Source organism: Corapipo altera, unplaced genomic scaffold, assembly GCF_003945725.1.
Source record: "Corapipo altera isolate COAL_440 unplaced genomic scaffold, ASM394572v1 2b, whole genome shotgun sequence".
Classification (NCBI taxonomy): Eukaryota; Metazoa; Chordata; class Aves; order Passeriformes; family Pipridae; genus Corapipo; species Corapipo altera.
Window position 1 is genome coordinate 1514913 of NW_020884874.1, and position 20721 is coordinate 1535633.

Here is a 20721-nt window from a genome sequence, read left to right on the forward strand (position 1 = left end):
TGAATTTTGGGATCTGTTTTTTGTAGGAAATGGTCTGAAAATTGAACTCTTGGATGTAAAAATAGAATAGCAAATTAACATATAAAAATCGTTACTAAAAGAGAATGCTTTTCAAGAGTAAGCCTTGATTATGGAACTGAATCAGGGTTTTTTGACCACTTCAAGTTGTCAGCATTAAGTGCATCTGAAGGCACAGCATGACCTAAGAGTGCTGTGGAGCACCTTTCTCTTGCTGTGAAGAAGCAGCAAGCATTACCAAGTGCTCCCTGCACAAGAGCAGAGAGTATGTTTAGGAACAGTTATTGGCATTACATTTTAACTTCTGTTTGTTAAGTTTGGTTACAGTAATAAGACATTATGAGTGTTCCCTTAGATATGATTTTTTTTTCCCCAACAACTATAAAACCAACTAAAACTGGCTCAGAACACATACTTAAATTTCCTCAAATCTTGATAAAAGTTGGGATTTGTCCAAAATATCTTAATTTTTATCAAAGTCAGGTAGGTTGGGTGTATATCACCCTTTACCAGAGATTAGTTCATTGCCCATTCAGATAAATTCCAGAGGAAGGATGCAAAAAAATTATAAAATTGTTATTGAAACATATTTTGTAAAATATTTGAAAATGTATAAATCTCAAAATATGACAAATATTCACCTGCTGTGAAACCTATCCAATTTCCATTCACCTTTTGAGTGTTGTATAGAAAAAAATTAAAATTTGGAAAGGTATTTGATGGTTCGAAAGGAACTACCAGTACAACCAAAAGGTGACTTTCTTATTAGGGAAGTGGTAAATCTTATCTTTGGTAAACAAACATTCAGTAAGCTTGCAAAGGCAGGGCTTGTCAGCTGTTCTCCAGGTGCATTCATTTACTGTAACTGAAGCTTAGTCACATTTAAATCTGAATCCTACAAGGATGCAGGGATTCACATAGATCAGCTTGCAATCCTGGGATGACAGGATCCTGTATTCTTTATATGATGTTGGATAGGCAAGATACAAAACAAGATGGTTTACTCCTGAGGGACTTACTGTACTTCATAGTGTTAAAAAAAACCCAACAAAACAAAACCAAAACAAAGCAAAACCAAAAGCCTCATGTTTCTTGGCTGAAGCATAAAAATTTGCCAGACAACTGATAGCCTAGTCATAAAGTCTTTTGAAAACAAGGAATGAATAGCAAAACAAGGAATGAATAGCAATGTGTCACATATATATATATATAAGCAATGTGAAATGATGCTTACCCACTTGCAGTCATTTTATTGTGTTATTTCCACAAATATAAATAGGTTTTTATTCACCACCTGGTCCTTTTATGTGACATGCTGTCTTTGTCTCATAAAAGGTTGTTATATGTGGGTGAAGAAACATTGAATATATTCCATATTCCCATTCTTTTATCAATAATATCCTGTTATCATTACACAATGATTTGAATTCTGTGACTATAGCCACAAAGGAGAAATTCAATTAAACCAAAACTACAAAGGAAAAATCTCATTGCAATCCTCTGTGCAACTGGTGAACCCAGTAATTATATATAGCCACCTATTGTGCTAGCATAATAACATGTGAGGAAGGTTTAGTTAGACACATTTACACACATAAAAAGCAATATGGGCATAGAAAAAGTCAATTTTGCCAAAAGTATAGAATAGTCACACAGTAACAAATGAGAGCTGCATGAATCCTAGTTTACTTGGCTATAAATAAATCCAACACTTTCTTTCTCTCCATGGTAAAATAAAATAGGAGCACAGAAGCATAACAGTCTCCTTTGAGCAACCAGTCTCTTTCTGTTCAATTATAGTCATCAATCTGTTCCACCTAAAATATTTTCCTCCTTGAGAAACCAAAGAAATCAGTATTAGGATCCAAAACATGCTGTTGCAAAAATAATGTAAAAGAGGTCTTTCCTTTTGGTAAATGTATTTGTTCTGAAAGCCTGTATTTTCTACAATGCAAATTTTGTAATTCAGTAAAAAAAAAAAAAAAAGCTGCATTTATGCACCACTTAGAATCAGAAAATCTTGAAGACCTGGGAAAGGAGAAGTGAGGGTTACCTTCATTTTACAGACAGAAAACTGCAACAAAAAGAGCTTAAAGCCATTTTTTTTTCCAAAACCTGTCTCCTATGTATATTCTTTTTAGATGCCCAATTGGAAGCCTTTAAATCCTGATATTCAGAAGTGCTAAACAGACAAAGCTTCAGTTGTATGACTACCCTGTCTCTCAACAATGACACTGTCAAATCCTGGGAAACGCTTGCCTGTGCATAATCCCACAGTAAATTGGAGAGCAGGGAAGGAATAAGAGTCAGGTCTCCTGCTTCCTGCTGCATGTTCTTACAAAACTTATCTAGGAGGTTGGAGGATCTTTCCATTACTTGAAATCTTTAGGTAAAGCCTAGATGTTGTCTCTAATATATACAGAAGCTATAGCTTCACTAACATCTCTGGGCTTGGTGTGAGGAATCATTCATAAAATCAGACAGCTTGTGTTACTTATATCATAGCACAGGATAACCATATTATATCTTCTGACCTAATAAAACTCCTGTAAATCTATGACTATGAGAACACAAGATAATGAACTATAATGAATTATCTTGGGGAAAACACAACAAAGTTGTGATTAAGGCTTTAGCATCTTCATGAGATGTGATAGTAGCCACCAAATTGCACTGTTTCTTCCTTTACTCTGTGTGCCACTGAACCATCAAAGCACATAAAGTAAAGCTGATTTGATTCAGCTAAATAGGAAAAAGTCCAAATCCTCTTCCTCATGTGGTAGTTCTGTACAGTCATCTACAGAGAGCAGTACACTGTCCACTTGCACGTTTGAAGAATTATAGAGAATTATTTTAAAGATGAAAAATCAAGGTGTCAAAATAATATAATCTGTGGTGCAAAAATAGTTTCAGGGTAAATTTTCTGTGCTCAGAATCTCATCATAAACTTCAAGAACTGAATGAGCACAGAGACCAATCCTTTCAGTCACAGAGATGGTTCCAAAATAATATAAAATGTGCATTTGGAATCCAGGAAAGTACTATGGGGAGATTAAATATCCCATAAATATTCCAGCCTAACTTTAACAACCATATAAACTGTCCTAGTTTTGGGGAGAGGGAGGGAAGGTTTTGAACTCAATTTCTTGTCCTTTTCTTTTTTTTTTTGAGATGACCATCTTCAAAGTACAAAATAACTACAGTTTTTCCTGTTTGACTCTGTATAGCAACCCTTTTTTTCTTATTTCACAGCATTACTGTAGGGGATCATTTCTACTGCATTAAAAAAAATTCCATGATCACAGTCACTGAAATTTCCTCCAAGATGTAAGTATGAAGTATCCTTTAAAACATCAGTTAGCTGTTCTTACAGGAAGCATCACATCAGTTATTCACTTCATATTTTCTTTTAAGGCATTTCTTCAGAAGCCAGATCTTGCAAAAAATGTTCTGTTTAAGATCTTTTGTTCAAAGTATAAAAGGTTAGTTTTACTATCCCCTCTTAAAGCCCACAGCACACTATTGCCTATAATTTTATCAACAAGCAACTCATCAGTTCAGAAATCTAAATCACATTTTTTTCATTCAGTTGCAGACAACGAAAGCCCTTTTTCCCCCTGGGGTGATATGCTAGTTTGATTTTATTTTCCCTGACATTTCACCTGTCAGATTATGATAAATAGAAGAAACAGAGAATAATCATCACATTCTCACTGCATCTCATAATCAAATATCTGGAAATATAAGATAAATCAGAAACATTATCCTGAAGGGAAAATATTAACACTGAAAACACCATCAGATATCCAAATCATCTTCCAGTGACCTAGGACTCCCACCCATATTTAAAAAATTAAGAAAGAAGACTTCATAGGACTGTCACATCTACTTTTTTTATCTTCAGATACTAGGGAATGACCTACAATGAAATAAGTAGAAAAAAAGAAAGTTGCAGACTTAAGAAATTCTATCTAATAACAAAGCTGTGTGTCTTTAAGTCTTTTCATCAATGCTTTCTGAAAGCAATCCTGAGGCCAAGAATCAGGATGGGTTATCATGAAATAGTATAAGCTCAAATTAACTAGTTGGCAAGGTGAAAAGATTAATGAGCCAGAACACACCAAACATGCTCCTGATTTACTGCATCTCTAGTTGGCATGTTCCAAATTTCTCTCGATCTCACAGTGCTGAGATTCATAAGTGATGAAAACTTACCTGCCTGGCCGGTGGTAATACTGACAGCTGCAAAAAGCCTCTGGGAACGACTCAAGTCAGAAACCCCATTCACAGCTTCAACTTCAAACGTGTAGTTAGCATGAGCTAGCAGGTCCATGACAGTGACATAGTTATCTACTAATCCAGTTTGCTGGGGCATATATCCAATGTTACTCCCACAGGGAACACACTCGCCCTGCTCCCAGCTGCACCTCTTGCACAAAACGCGGTAGGTCACATCACTTCTTCCCCCATTGTCAGCAGGAGGACTCCACTCCAAACTCACGGTAGTCTGGTTGATATTGAAAATCAGGTTCTGTGGTGCAGATGGAGGTCCTATATTATACACAAAAAAGTGTAGAGTAATTACACAAAACCAGAGTGGGACATGTAGCCAGCATTTTAATTACTGAGACAGAAAACAGTTGAAGCATTTTTCTCCACATAAACATTTCATTATTTTTATTACAAGCTGCATAAAAGCTTCCTTGAATTCATCTGGTAAGAGCTTTATTTATTTTCCATTAAGGCATCAGAATAACAATTGTCTGTATATTTACTGCAACTGTCTTTAGCCATTTCTCCTCTGTGCAATTAAAAGGAATGGTTAATGTACACTGAAGGTTCTGTTTTATAGTTTTCCCAAATATGGGATTTGTTCATCTCTTCTAAACATACTGCACAAGCTGCATCTAGTCCTTTGTTATCAGCTCTGATATGATTTACAGAGATATTTGGTGCTGTTTTGGATTTAGGAGACTTCCACTATTTAAAACACCAATCTGCATAGGCCAATCTATTTGTAGTTCGAAAGTTAAGTCAGATCCAACTACAGTTCAATCAAAGCACAGATCCACACAGGTTACTTTTCATTTTTCACATTACTAATTTTGGTATTGTATCACATAAAGCACACTGTTTACAAGAATTTTATGGCCATGGGAAAACTGTGCCTGTATTCTACCTATTACAATGAGTTACACACTTACACAACATGCAGTGTTTTCCAATGCTATATCAAGCAAACATGAAAATTATATTTATTTTGATTCCATATTCACTGTCAAATCTTTTTCCATCTGCTTTTCAATTTCATTTACTGTTGCAAAGGTACTTTTCAAACACAGGAAAAGGCAGACAAAACTACTTGCTGCAAGTGGCTGCACCTGGTTGGTTAAGCAAGTCCCTTACTATTAAATTCATGACTCACTCACTTGTGCATGCGACATATGGTGGATCAGAAGGTGCTCTATAATAGCTATCTTCACAGTCGCATCTTGAGGATCCTTCCTTGTCAGAGAAGCTGTGAGTAGGGCAGCGGGAGCACTGCAGATCTTGTGAGGAGGATTTGTAGAACCCACGGCCACAAGCTAAGGCAGAACAAAACAAATTAAGGTTTAGATTTGCATGGACTTCTATTCTGATCTTTTTTTGCTTCTGTTACATGAGGTACACATTCCTGTAAACATCTATACTGCCCATTCTGTTATGTTGGCTCAACCAAGACATTATGCTTACAATTTCTTTTTCTTCAGATGATGCTGGTAATGATTTTGTGGCATTTTTATGAGTTCAAGTATACACTACAAATACAACAACTGGTAGTACAATATTTTAAAACAGAGGGCTGCATAAATACAGTAAGCACCTGTTTTCACCAAAGAAGAGTACAAAAATGGTATGAAACACCTGGATGCCTGCAATAGGCCTAAACAAGGGAAACCCAGTCTTGAGATCTGATCTAAGGCCACTAAAGCATTTCTGGTATCTGAGCTAGTTGTTTTGGAATTAATGGAGTAAAATTTTTTCTTCCCTGATCTGAGAAACCCAAATAAGCTGTAACCCACCAGCAAACCATGATCCTTAGGAAAAGAATGAGGTGTGATCACTTGATGGAAAGATGACTCTGGTAGGAACAAAACAGAAAGAGGAGAGCAGACAGTGTAAACTGCACAGTAGGTTTTCCAGCTTCACAGAAACGCACAAGTAGGTTGGAATTAATTTACTGAAACTTTCAAGAAGTAGATAAAAGGTAGACAATTGGAAATATCCATATAAGACAATTTCTTACTTTGGTAAGCCTGCTGGGTAAGGCCTTCAAGGTCCATGGCAGATTTTGGAATGCTTAGATTGACCCCCCAAGTTTCTTAAAATGATCATCTCACTCCATGAGGATCAACACGGCCAAGTCAGATATGGTACTGCACTTTCTGAGCCCTTTCTAATAAAGAATGGCGTGAAACAAGGCTGCATTCTTGTACCAATCCTATTCACAGTCTTTTTCAGAATGATGCTCCAAAGGGCCACGGCAGACCTCGAGGATCAGGACAGTATCTACGTTCGATATTGTACTCATGGAAGCCTTTTCAACCTAAGGCGACTGAAAGTTCACACTAAGACCTTAAACCATCTTGTCCGGGAGCTGCTTTATGCTGACAACGATGCCCTTGTTGCGCACACAGAAGCAGCTCTGCAGCGTTTAACATCCTGCTTTGCAGACGCTGTTGAGTTCTTTGGACTGGAAGTCAGCTTAAAGAAGACAGAAGTTCTCCATCAACCTGCACCTCAAGAAGTCTTCCATCATCCCCATATCACCATTGGCCAATCAGTGCTCAAATCAGTTCAGCAGTTTAATTACCTAGGTAGTCTCATCTCCTTGGATAGTAAGACTGATGGGGAGACAGACAACAGGTTAGCAAAGGCATATAGTGCCTTCGGAAAGCTTCATAAAATAGTTTGGCAAAATAAACACCTGAAGAAAAGTACAAAGAGCAGTGTTTACAGAGCCACTGTGCTGTCTACTCTCTTATATGGATCTGAATCATGGGTCATCTACCGCCACCACCTGCGACTCCTAGAATGCTTCCATCAACGCTGTCTCCGTACAATCCTAAATATCCACTGGTCAGATTATGTGACCAATACATCTGTTCTAGAACAAGTAGCAGTCACAAGTATTGAGGCCATGTTGATGAGAACGCAACTGCGCTGGGCAGGGCACGTCTCAAGGATGAAGGACCACCGCGTCCCTAAGATCTTGCTTTATGGTGAACTTGCCACCGGCTGCCGCATGAGATGAGCCCCAAAGAGAAGATACAAGGACTCCCTGAAACAACATCTCAGCCTTGGCCATATTGACCAACATAACTGGTCTACTCTGGCCTCCAATCGGGAGTCTGGAGACACACCACCTATAACGCTGCTGATGCTTTTGAGAAAGCACACAGGATTACTCTCGAAGAGAAAAGACAACACAGAAAGAATCGTGTCTTGCAGAATATACCATCTAAGGAATCTTTCTGCTGTGCCTTTTGCAACTGGACGTGCCTATGTTGTATTGGCCTTTTTAGCCACCAGTGTGCTTGTAGTAAACGTGGGTAGAGCCCTCCCCAAATCTTCATTTGCGAAGCCCAGCCATGATGATGATGAAGCCTGCTGGGAACCCATGAAAGTAAAAAATTGTGTTGTGTTCTAACACTGATGTTCAGAAATACTTCTTGCAGTTCCAAAGGCAGAAACATCCATAAAACACACCTACCATGATACTTACAAACAACCTGAGCACTCCAACCTAGACAGCCCGCTTAAGTATAAACTATGAGAGGGAAGTGGGGATCAGACAACTCTAAAACTGGAAACAGGTTAAGACTGAATTTCAGTACTGCGGTTATGGACAAACTTACGAATACTGTCAGTATGCAAAACAAAACATAAAAGTCCTCCAGAACTTTCTAATAAAGCAGAGGGTTTTTCAACCACACTATTTTTTTTCCAACCCCAATAGACAATCTAACCTTCTTAAGCCACCACCTGTATGCAAAGAAAAGGGACAGCAGGTGAAACTTAGTACTGGGTATCAAAATATTAAAGCTAGTTAAATAGTCATTCTGAGTTCAGAGAGAGAGAATTTACTTTGGTTATATTCATATTTGCTTGGATATTTTCTCAGAACAGAAATGCAAAGTATCAAAAGACACTGATATTTGGAACAGCTATTTCAGTTGTCTGGTACTGCAGTGATGGAAAGAGCATGAAAACAATGAGCTTCATCCAAATCTCACTAAGTCAATGAGGAGAACCTTTGACTTTCATAGCCTTTGGACTGGACCCATAGTGTAGCTACAGCAATATGATTACTATTAACCTGACTAATTCTATGTAACCAAAAAAAAAAAAAAGGAGGCAATATTCAAGATAACAGTAGATTGAAGTTGATGAATTATGTAAATCAGTAGTGTATCACACCAGTATAAACCAATAAGAAATACTGGCTCTCTATTACTCTATCTATTACTCTTTTTAAAGAAAAATATGCTTGAAGGACATAGATTGCCATAATTTTTAGAGTTTGTTGTGCTGAAAAAAAACCAGTGGATGGAAGCTAAATTACCTGGCAGAGCAATTTAGCATGCAAAGCTTGTATCCTTTGACTTTGACAAAGGGGCATGAGTTTGCATTAGAAGAAAATCTAGTCCTTCTTGCAAAATATGCTCTAGCTATTATATATGCTATTTACAAAAGAAGACATAAAAAATTTTGTTAAAGTACTTCAGATAAACACGATTCATGAATTCATAGTTCTGGTAAATTCAACTCAGAATTACCCTTTCACACCTTTATTCAATATTGTTTCAGAATTTCCTGACAAAAGAGCACAAAAGCTGAACTAATTTAAATGCATGTACCTAAGACATATTTAAACGTCTGTCTGCTTTTTCAGTACTTGCAATTGAAATGTAGCTAAAATTACCAAAAACAGTTTCCTGCCTTTCTTAAATAGTCATGTTTCTCTCATACCAAACAAAACACTGGACAAATACACAGGATCTTCCAACACGTAGTCCTCTGCAAAGCAAAGAGTAACTTAAAAGGCAAAGATCCCTACTGTTTTTCCAGTCTGTCCTTCTCAGTAGGGAACATTACACAGCAAAGATGCAGAGAGTAAGAGATTTCAGACAGAAATAACAAAACGTAAACAGAAAACTCCTTTTCGGTTTTTGGGTTTTTTTCTGATGACTTGATCAAGACATTTATATGTTTAGTCACTCACTATTCAAAGTAAGTGTGCATTTCTTACTAGAGTTCAAAGGATGTGAATATCTGTGACTAGTTTACATGACCGAAAGCCAATTATTCTTCTGCACAGCTTACCACAGGCAGCAGTTTCAGGCATTCATACCATGCTACCATTCCATTAGCTTTTTGTCCACTAAGAGGCTTGTGACAACATTTAATAACCATTCCTTCAACTTATAAATCCCTGAGATATAAAGGGCAGAATATTCCAGCACTGAAATTTTTAACAGTATGAAAACAGCACTTTTAAAAAGGATTTTTAAAAACTTCAGAGTTCTTTAGAAAGGAGGCTACACAGGACTATACACTATAATTAAAAGTACTAATTGGAGGAATACAACTAAATTATTCTCCTATCTATCTTCATAAAACTAAATTTATCACAAAAAAATGGATTTTTCAGCCTAGCAGTGGAATTCTTCTATTGCTCGAAAATTGGGGACCTACGCATCCTTATCTGTTTTTGACATACATCATTGTCCTTGCAAAGAAATTTACAACTGAAAACTCTACCAAGACAGCGATGCACAGACCACTTATGAAGGTGTGAAAATTCGACAGTGAGCTATACAGATCACAGATGGAAATGAATCAGTCAAAAATACTGGTTTGACTCTTTTTTTCCCCCTTCTTTTTGTCCTATCTTTCCAAATTGCCGTAGTGTATTTTTTTATATTACACGTAATTTCTAAATATTGTTTCATTCTACACTATTTTAATTCCACATATTTTGATCCAGTTTAGTTCTTCATGTAATATTTTTTAGATTACAGGGACAGGTGGTATAAAATCCCCACTGCTACTACCTCCATAAAAGACATTAAAAAATGCCATTTGTAAAAAACAAAAACAAAACCACACATATTAGCCAAACATCAATCAGAGCTCTGTAAATCCAAATCTAAAGGTATAAAAAGAGGTACTGTTCCACAAAAGTATCTCATGGCAAAGCTTGAGGCAACTCAAATGACATTTGATCGCATACATTTTAATATTCTCCTTCATTAGTGCAGCACTCCTTCCCTATAAAAGGAGGTTATATTGTAAATCAAAGCACAGAACTCAAGCAATGATAGAAGATACACAGGAGGGTGTAACTGGTGAGGCAGCACACTGATGTTGTAGCTCTAATCCTCATTATTGTTGATCTGAGTAAAATGTGAACTCATTTGATGTTCCTCAGGCAAGTTAAGATCCAGGAGTAGTTTTGCAACTGAAGGACTTCTATGATACTGGAAAGGACAAGGCAGGAGTGGGGAGAAAGGGAAGAAAGCCAGCACAAAATACGATTTCCTTCTATTCAATGTCTTGTGTCATTTACAGCTGCTAATTTAAAAGAACAGCTCTTCCCAGATAAAGCTCCCATTTCGTTCAAACAGCTGCTCCAAAGTCTTACATGTTACTGACAGCACAAAGACAGAACAGCACCTACACCCTGACCTCAAGCAGCCTTCAAACAACACAAGAATTAGTTTTTAATACTACATATACTACAAAATCAATAAATAATGGAGAAAGTTTTGCTTCAGCCAAGGCACAATTCTTTGCTTAATATCTTAGCCTTACAATCATTAGGGACTGTCCATTAGTGACCCTCTCAGGGTTGACCAGCACCTTGGATTTGTTCACTTTTCTGCAATAGCCATGGCTGCTCCTCAGAGCAAATCTTCCCACATCCACTGCAAAGCAAAGAGATTTCTCTCGTTGGGAAATTGGCAGAGTTCCACTGTGAAATACAAAGATCATACGAACAAACTCTCTTGGATGAGAGAGCTTCCTTATGCCATGGAGCTGCAGGTTGAAACTCAGCAGGGCATTGCCGTTTCATAATTAAACTTTCTTGCCTGGAAGCCCTAAATAAAGTGGTACGCTATCCTGGCTGTATGCCATGAAAGACCCTGGTGAAGATCATACTAGCAGTCCTTCTTGGCTTGGACTGAGTTGCTTTCTTCTTGTACATCCAGTAGCACTCAGTCGTAACGAGGACGTGTGGGTGACAGTAGAGCCTGGCACATGGTTGGGCAGCTGCAGCATCAGTGCACGGTACCCACTTGAGTACATGTCTAGCATATGCCACTGTAGTCTGTGCATTCACAAACATTTTTAGTCAGTATGTCTGGTATCCTTTAAGGGTCTATACAAATACTGTAAATAATGGAATTTGCAAAGCCAGAAGTAAATACTGAGGAATTAACACACTTGTGGTACAAGAAGGCACAAGCTGCTGACTGCAGCTTATGGAGAAAAATAGCAGCTCCTCTGTTGTGAGCTCATCCCATGCTTTAGTGGCCTGGTAGAGATCAAATAATGTATGTTTTTATTTTCATATTTATAAAAAAAAAAATTCAAAGAACCTCTGGAGAAGAGAATTAAGGCAGATGTAGAGAGCAACAAACAGCAGTCTGGAGTCCCACTTGTGGGACAGGAAAAATGGGACATGGTAAGTAATGTTCATTTTTATGTCACTATAAACACTATGAGACTCCTTTTGCATCTAGAAGAGCTAGGGAACGTAAATTGGGAGTGATGATGGAAATATGGTGAGGGCTATGAGTGACATATGTAACAAGTGATGTTTATATAAACAAAGGAGAAATAATAAACAGTTATAGGGCAGTGATGCATTAATCAAGAAAATGTTTTGCTACTACAATAATACAAATTTAAAAAAAAAAATAAAAATCTCTATTTGTAGAAGTACAAGGTTTCCCAGGTGGCATATCAGCTTAAGACTTACAGGGCACACAATTGTTTCAGCATATTAGACACCTGATTGAACATGGGTTTTGATAATAATTTTTTACTTTATACGAAAATAATGAAATGTAATGAGTCACAAAGAGGTGACTGCACTAATTACTGTTTGATCCCGTTATAAAAAGTAGACTCATGAAAAAGGAGAAAAGTACTGTGCTAGCAGAACTAGAGAGCTTGTCTGTCTATTCTGATTTGCTTGTCCTTCCCTGAGTTTGCCATCACTAGTAAGTCTTAGTGGTGTATGTGACACAATTTCATGCAAACTTAAGGAGACAAAACTAACATTTAAAATACAATACTTTTTCAAAGCCTTTGTCAAAGGAGTAATCACAGAGTTTCAATGACACTAGTATTACTTATGAACTTGGGGTACCAGGCTGATCCCACCGAGTACCATCGTAAATTGACTGCCCATCCTGGGAGAGCTCAGGTTTTCCCCTGGGTTCCTACCTTCTCTTTACTTGAATAAATTGACTGTATATTAAAGTGATCCTATACATTGAACTTTTCCCTATAAGCACTGGTTAGAATTTGTTTTATATCTGTGAGAGCATAACTCTCCATTCTTGTGATTTGTTATCAACTCCCTATCTTTTTACCCTCCCCAAGCCTGAGAAAATTCAGCTAACCCTCTTTTTACAGAAATTACGTATACACAAAAAGTCTGTGCAGATGTTTCCTGGATGAAGCTATGCAGCTGAAAAGACCTTATTAATTATAAAATGCAAAATGGATTGTTCTGTAATTGAAACTCTCTGGGGGTCTGATACATTTGAAAATTAACATACACATACGTATGGTCAGGACATAGATGGATGCTGTTAGATTATTTATTACCGACGGATATTTTAGCTAACGCAGAAAAAAGCCATAGTCTTTCTCCACTAGAGTTTTCAGACACTTGTTTCATATTATTGTCTGTGGTTCCATAACTCGGGACTAAAAGCACAACTTGCAGAAACAGTACTCCCACTGTTAGTGTTGTTGACCTCATCTACGATGGACAGGTCTTTATTTTAATCCTATTGACAGTGCCTCAGTGGGAGTAATTATAACAGTCGGCCACAAATCCAGACCTCCTGTCACTGATATATTAGGGTTTTTCGCAACCAAAATGAGCAGCAGGCAAGGAGGATAAAAGCAACATGGGGTAGTGATTATAATAAAATTTGTCAACCCCATTCTGTATTAACCTGCTACAAACACATGACAATTTGGCATGGGAGACATCAGAAATACAAAAGGTTTAATCTTTCACAGTATCAAAATTAAAGTTTTGAAAATCATTTGGGGGGCATTGTTCTCTTAAGAGATACTTGGCTGGTAGATCACAACATCAGCCACAGGCACTTTTTAGCCAAAGTCTCTAAAAAGTTTAGATAAACTGAAAGCAGACCATTAGAAAACACTTTCGAACTGTGGATTTCAATGTGAAATATTAGACATAAGAAATCCAGTAACAAAAAGAGACTTTATAACCTCTGATCCTCTTTTCCAATAATTTGTGTATGTTCAAGTCGTGACTATGTTTGAAACTGTAAATTATTTTTATAGTGAAAGATGGCATCTGTTATGCCTTCTCTGGCACCTAGTATATATTGTTTTATAAGAAGCTTAGACTGTAGTATTTTATTTGTCTAACTACTATGCAGTGCTAAATGTTTAACTTAAAAAGAAGTTTATTTTAGCTTGATTTTTAAACTGTGATAGCATCTAAAGATTATTCATGTTTCAACCAAGGAATTATGTTGTATGGTTTAGCCAGAGTAAACTCAAGACCCTTAACAGTGCCTCAGTTATAGTGTGAATGACATATCTAAACAGGGTTGTCCCATGGCTGCATACCATCATCCACTGAATGTTTGTTGTTGCCTGTCAAGAATCTCTCAGACTTCATATTCATTTCCCAAGCCTACTATGCCCTTGTTGTCCAAAATCCTGCTAATGTCTTTTGAGAGGTGTTCACACTACTGGTCACACAAATAGGGATCCAGAAAGAGAATGCTTGCGAAGTAATAGTAACTTGTTCTGATTTTTCCAGCGAATGAAGTGAAAGCTTCACCTCTCTACAAATTTTCTTAAAAAACAAAACAAAACCCCAAAACTGAGCATGTCATTACCTGTGTCTTTTTAACTTCTCTAGCTACAAAGAAACATAGACACAAAAAAGTACTCTGCTATTTTCCTGGCTAATTTATACACAAGGACAAGGTAATCAGATTGAAGAACATATCCTACAAATCAAAGAATACCCAATGTCACTATACCGTAACAGCAAAATTACTTTGAATCTAATCATTCTAAATGAGTACATAAAAGACTACATTTAAATGGCAATTAGAGACACTCTAGCATATTCTGAGGAGAATTAATTAACTGGGTAAGCTAAAAGTTGTGCATTGAGGCTAGCACATAACATTTCTCTAAATTTTCAGTTTACAAGGATAAGGCATGTGCTTCTGCCATGGTTAAAGTAGGGTTTGTATTTTATTCCCTTTTTCCAACGTTGTTTCGGAGAAACTGTTCCTTTAAGAGCAAACCCCTCATCACAGCTGGGTGAGTGCGAAGTAGTGAGCACTGGTATTCCTGGCTGCTGGGGCAGAAGCAGATCTCCCTCCATCTTGGACCACACCTCTGGCTGGCAGGGAAGAGACAGAGAGAGACTCATAGACTGTCCGAGCCACCACTACACTGGCACCTTCCCCTGCACGCCTGCCAGGGACTTCTTGAAAGGGAGCTGCCCAGGGTCATGGCAGAAAAATGAAAGGAGAAAAGATATTTTGGAAAAAAAAAAGATATTTCTAGCTTTTCTGTTCATTCTTTGCCTACTTTTCCCCCTTTTCTTCAACTATGCCCTTCCCTCAAGATTAGGTTTGCAAGGTGCTCAAGTAGCTTCTGCACAGAATTGAGTGACAGCTCAACTCATTAACCACCTTGGGAGCAAGTACTCCACACCTTGCAGGATGTGGTGTAGGTTCATCACCAAAAAAATGAATCCATGCCTGAAGTTTTGTCAGCAGTAGAAATTTTATCTGTCTTTTTCAGAAGGTTATCAACCAGTCAGAAATAATGAAAAAATGCACCTGATTTGCTCATAGCTTCTGCATCTTTAGGTTTTGGTTATTGCTCTTTCCTCTTTTATTGACTTGAAAATATTTAATTATAAACTTTTTAATATTTTGACTAAAAAATCTGTTAAAACAACATTGACTAAGAATTCAGCAAGTCTAAGATTATGAACTAACTTGTGTTATGGAAATTATGATGGTCTGATAGGAAAGTTGTATGATTATCTAAATGACCAGAATGATCACAAGACAACAGGCAACTGTGTCATCAAAAAGAAATTGGCTGCGCAAACTACAATGTAAGTGGTGTTTTTTTCTAAACAGATGTATGAAAAACTTATGCTAAATTTGTCACATTCCTGTAAAAATTTTTTTGTTGCTGGGGATTTTTTTGGCTTGTTTTTTTTTTCTTTTTACTTATACAAAATTCAACTCAGCCACAAGGAAAAAAAAAAACAAACCCACTCGTGATAAAATGCATACAATAGATTGTTTTAATGATTTTTTTTCTTTCTTGATTTCTCTTCTTTCTTGCTTCCCTGTTTGTGGGGTGCAGTTCAAACAATGAAGCACCAAGAAAATCCTTATAGCCTACAATATAGCCAGCTTACTAGCTTATACAGTGTTACCACTTAAATAATAAATGGCTTATTGAGTTCATCAGAGACTTTTGACTAAACTCCTCTGATGTCACACAGGTTCTGTACAACCATATATTGTCTGTCCATACATAAATGAACACTTTGAGCTGTCTAATGCAGACTTTGTGATTGCCAGCACGACTTAGGTATGTTTTCCTGTTGTTATGTAAAGAGAATAAAAAACATCAAAAAAAAGTCCAAGCAAACAAAAATAATGAAATTTGGGAAGGGGCACATATTTAGTGTTTCCGTGTTTTCTAAATAAAAATACAGTAAAATCTGACCACTGACAAATCATTTGGAAAATAATTTGAAAATAATTTGAAAAAACATCTTTGAATTTAAAGCCAACAAGATTCCCATGGTCTTCTTGGTCTTCTTACCTGACCTTCCAAAGCAGCAAAGGCCTTTGGATTTAATGAAAACATTTTAACTCTAGCACTGTGTTCAGTTCTGTGCCACTCTCTAAAAGAAAGACATTGAGGTGCTGAAGCGTGTCCAGAGATGGGCACGGAGCTGGTTATCTTTATTCCATAGATTCCCTCTTCACATAGATAATTCCCTCCTGATACACCAAAATCCTGTTCTATAACTGTCCAGTTACAAATATAATAGGAGAGTTCCCTATGAAGGCCTCAGATAAACTGAAATCATTTTGGTTCATGTGAAATAACGGAGGTCCCTAGGGGGAATCTCAGATCTCTCTCAGATCTCATGGTTCAAGGATAAAGTACTCTGTAAGGCAAGTGGTGCAAATGGATCTATTCTATTCCTTCCTAAAGCTTTGAGACAATGAAAGCTGATGTGGATGTTCAATTTAATTTAACTGTAATTGGCTGGCAAGAAATAAATCTGGAGGGCTTACTCATAAAATAGAACAGAAGCAGGCATCTCTATAAGCTTTCCAATTGAAATGAAATTAAAATAACTTAATAACACATTTTCGTTTCCTTTGGACAATGACCCACTAATACCACACCAGGCCTCAACCCAGAAGAAATTTTTCACAGGTTTCTGTAACACATTCCTAAAGGCCATCATTATATAGCAGGCAAATCCATCCAAACAAAAGACCAGCTTCCAAGAATCCGCAAGAGAGAAATTACTCCACTTCTGCACAACAGTGCTATAGAATCTAAAAATATCTTTACTTGCATATCCTGGTCTCAGATATTCTTACATTTAATGCTGATTGTCCTACTTACTTAAAAAAATATGCTCATGCCTTTGAATCCATTGTGATGCTTTTGAAGGAACTTTAATGTAAAAAAGCAACTGTTCTCCACAGTTCCCTTTGGCTTGGAATAGGAAGAAACAGAAATGCTGCCAGAAAGGAAATGAAAAATATACTCTAATTTCTTTAAGAAGGGACTCCCTTCCAGGTTCACAGAAGACAACAACATTTTTATCAGTGCATGGACTGGAAACTTAAACTGTATGTGTAAGTATTTCATGATAATCCTTCAAAATAAAAATGGATTTAACGTCTTTATCTAAAGATTAGAGTGTTAGTTTATTAAGAGATTACAAAGACATGACTCCCCTTTAATGAAAAAAAGTAAAAATATAAAGGAAAAGCGTTACTAGAATAATTCACTGATATGAAACTGAACTGATATGAAACTTCTGGGTTTGCTTGAGTAAGTATGTGGTAAGAAAAAACATCACTAATTCTGACAGATTTATCTGCAGAAATTTTTATGAGAAAACTTTCTCGATTCACACAATGCTTTAATTCTAAATAGTGCAGCATGAGTTGTGATACTGTGAAATGAAGTTGTCTTTACTAATTGCATACTCTGAACAGAAGTGTGTCTTATAGCAGAGAGCATATCAAATCTGTCTGGTTGATCCTTATGATTCGGAAATGTCACTTTCTACTAAGCACAGAGAAAATAGGGAGGGGCAATAAAGTCGCTCAAAGATAGCAGCCATCCGAAAAGATAAAGAACACGCTGAGGAAAAGCAGACAACAGATTGCACAGACAGAACAATCACAGATGGAGGCCAGGTGGGTGGGTCAAACCATTTTTTTATAAAAGGTTTATTTTCATATTTAAACAGTACCCCGTTGTGTAAATGTTCAGCAAAGAACTGATAAGAAAATGGATTTGTAAGTGCGTTTGAACAAACAACATCTCTTATAGTCAAGAGGGGCTTATTCATATATAATTAAGGAATAATGTGCATGGCTGAAGAGTGTATGATACTGCAAGTGATTAAATGCCACTGCAAAACAAAGGAGCTAGATATCCAAGGAAGCTTTACAGAACCAGCATGGAGCAATCTCAAAATATGAACTTAATTTTTTTTACAGAAGATGAGGATATTCATCAAACCATACAAAAGCTTTTTTTCACTGAAAATACCCTGCTCTTCCACGCTGTTTCTGCCACACAATCAAGCTCTTTAACTAAGATTATCATGCTTTCTGTTTCAGTGTACACTACTATTACATTTAATCTTTTAAAAACCCCTAAGAGTAGTGCTCTGCACACATGCAATGCCCAGGTTCACTGGAATTGTGTGCAAGCATAGTTCTCTGCAAATTTCCAAAAACTTACTGGCATTAGTCAGCTGAGTAATTACAGCCCTGAGGGCTTGATCCAAACTCACTGAAGTAATAGGTGTCTCGGACAATGGATGACCTGAATCATGCAATAAAGACAAGGAAAATGAGGAAGATCAAAGGTCCACCTAGACCACTGGTATTTCATAGCAAAGACTGCAGTATAGACACATGAACAATCTCCATTGCATCTTCCCAGCTGCCAGGCATATTTTCAAGGATACTGATATTCCAAGACATTTAAAAAACTTTTAAGGGTTTGTAAACTTAGAATTTCTATTTTAGGGGCTTTGTAATTATATTTTTTTTATTTGTGTCTTGGGTTTCAACTTATGAAAACTGAAAGAGAATAACTAATATAACATGAATGTATCGATATTCACACTTTTGTTTGGATACAGAGTGCACTTTTGAAGGGATTTCCCAGTTATCCGTGCTTACTGTGTTTTGGTTCCCAGCACAGGAGTCTCTGAGCAAGTGAACTGGTTTGTTTTCAGAGGAAAATAACCAGAAGAAGTGCTCCAAGAGTGAAACTAATGCATTCCAACCACAGTTGGATCAGACTAGACCTACAACAAACAACCCCACCATGAAATTTATAGTGTGGACATCAAGTCCTCAGGATGAACTGTTTTGCTCTACAGTTCACTCCTAGCGTTTCACGCTCCTTGCTAGTGACAGAATCATGAGGAGAAAACATGAATTCTTTATTTAGAGAAGGTTTAATTGTTGGCTTTGATTGACAAATCACTACATAAAATATATAACAGAGGTAGAAGTGAATCAGCATCCTAATTGTGAACAATTTGGAACTCAAATGATTTTTTTGTGCAAGTAATTCTTCAAACAGCTCTGTGTAGTTTGTTAAAAAGACAAATTTATAGATGTTGTTTCCTCGGTTCTCAAGAAGCTGCATATTTCTTTGAAAAAAGAGGAAGATACTGAAAAAGAAAAACAAAAACATTGAAGGAAGCAGGCTGTTATAGTCACAACCAAAGAGAACACAAAAAACCAAAGAAAATAAAAGATGGTTAATGTAAGTGGGGGGGGAGAAAAAGCAAACTTATATAAAGTTCAGTAACAGGCAAGAAGGCCCAGTTTGTCCTTGCATAAGGTTTATGCAGCTCCCAGAAGAAACTGTCCATGCTAGGGAAGTGCCATCACAGCCCATGGCAGAATTCAGTTTTCCACTTAGGATGGAATTTAAGGCTTTTAATTAGGCAACTCTATTCAAAAATGAATTTTTCATTCTCAAAAGGATGGACTGCCAAGGAAGAAATAAAACATAACTGAAGAAGGTGTGAAAGTCATGGCAACGGCCCAGGGGACAGCAGTGTCACTGATAGAAAGCATTCCCTGATATCTTCCTGGCCTGTAATACATTTCCATCTTCAGTTCTGCTACATTACCCAAAAGCATCTGGGTCCCCTAGTATGGCTCTCCTTCTGCCCCGCTCTTCCAATTTTCTCCATTAAATATTAAAGTCTTTTTCTGAATGATAAAAAATAGAAGTAATTTAATATAATTCAAATATAATTTAAATATAAGTAATTTAATTTAAGTTAATTTTATCATTAAAAAAAAAACTGAACAAATTCAGAGAGCAAAGTGGCTACGGAGGTCCGTTAGGAGCCAAGGAATAGGGCTGAACAATGGGAAACAAAACAGGCATGCAGTCCTCATGTGGGGCTCGGTTCCTCCCCTTCCCAACTTTTTCTAATCGCTCAGCCAGATGCATTTCCATTACACAACCCACGTTCTTATCATCAGCACGCACACCAGTCCAGCAGACCCACTGATCTCAAATGGGTCTCCTCTGAGGCAGTGACAGGAAAACTATACAAAGGAAAAAGGTTGGCCAACGCTGACACTGAATTTAAATACGAAGTCAGACTGAGACTTGGGCATCCTGAGTATCCCTTGAGGGCTTCAGCGGGAAAAAAAAGGGCTATTGGGAGGGGAAACATCAACAAAAACTGCAGCAATGTGATACAGAGCATGAATATTTTTAGAGAAGTCATCCAAATTAATCTCTTGATCTCCACTGCCCAGCTTACAACAGGCCACAGATTAAATATATTCAGGATGTGTTTTCTCCCAAGATTACAACACCTAAATTTCAGTGTTAATATGTTAGTGCTTACACGTGTACTGTGTAGCTTCATTCTCATTGGAGTCTATGGAGACCCAGGACTCAGTTCTCAGTTGCTGAAGGCTATCCTGCAAGGTTCTCAGCTAATGGTCCAAAAGAATACAGGTCTTCTGTGATGCCTGTATCACATCCATCAACCCACTCAAATGTTCTGCATACTATACACCACCTCAAACAAGACCGGACAAACCATGTTTACGAACCCAACCACAGCCTCTTGTAAAT

General features: G+C 37.2%; 1 protein-coding gene across 7 annotated transcripts in view; it reads right to left on the minus strand.

Moving 5' to 3' along the window:
- EPHA7 (EPH receptor A7) overlaps window positions 1-20721 on the minus strand; it is a 163779-nt gene that overhangs the window by 103959 nt on the left and 39099 nt on the right. For all 7 annotated transcript variants that reach the window (XM_027670123.1, XM_027670144.1, XM_027670117.1 and 4 more), the window contains exons 4-5: window positions 5448-5603; window positions 4234-4569 (exon numbers count right to left, since the gene is read on the minus strand). In XM_027670123.1, the coding sequence (XP_027525924.1) occupies window positions 4234-4569; window positions 5448-5603 (492 nt within the window). The remainder of the gene's footprint in view (window positions 1-4233; window positions 4570-5447; window positions 5604-20721) is intronic.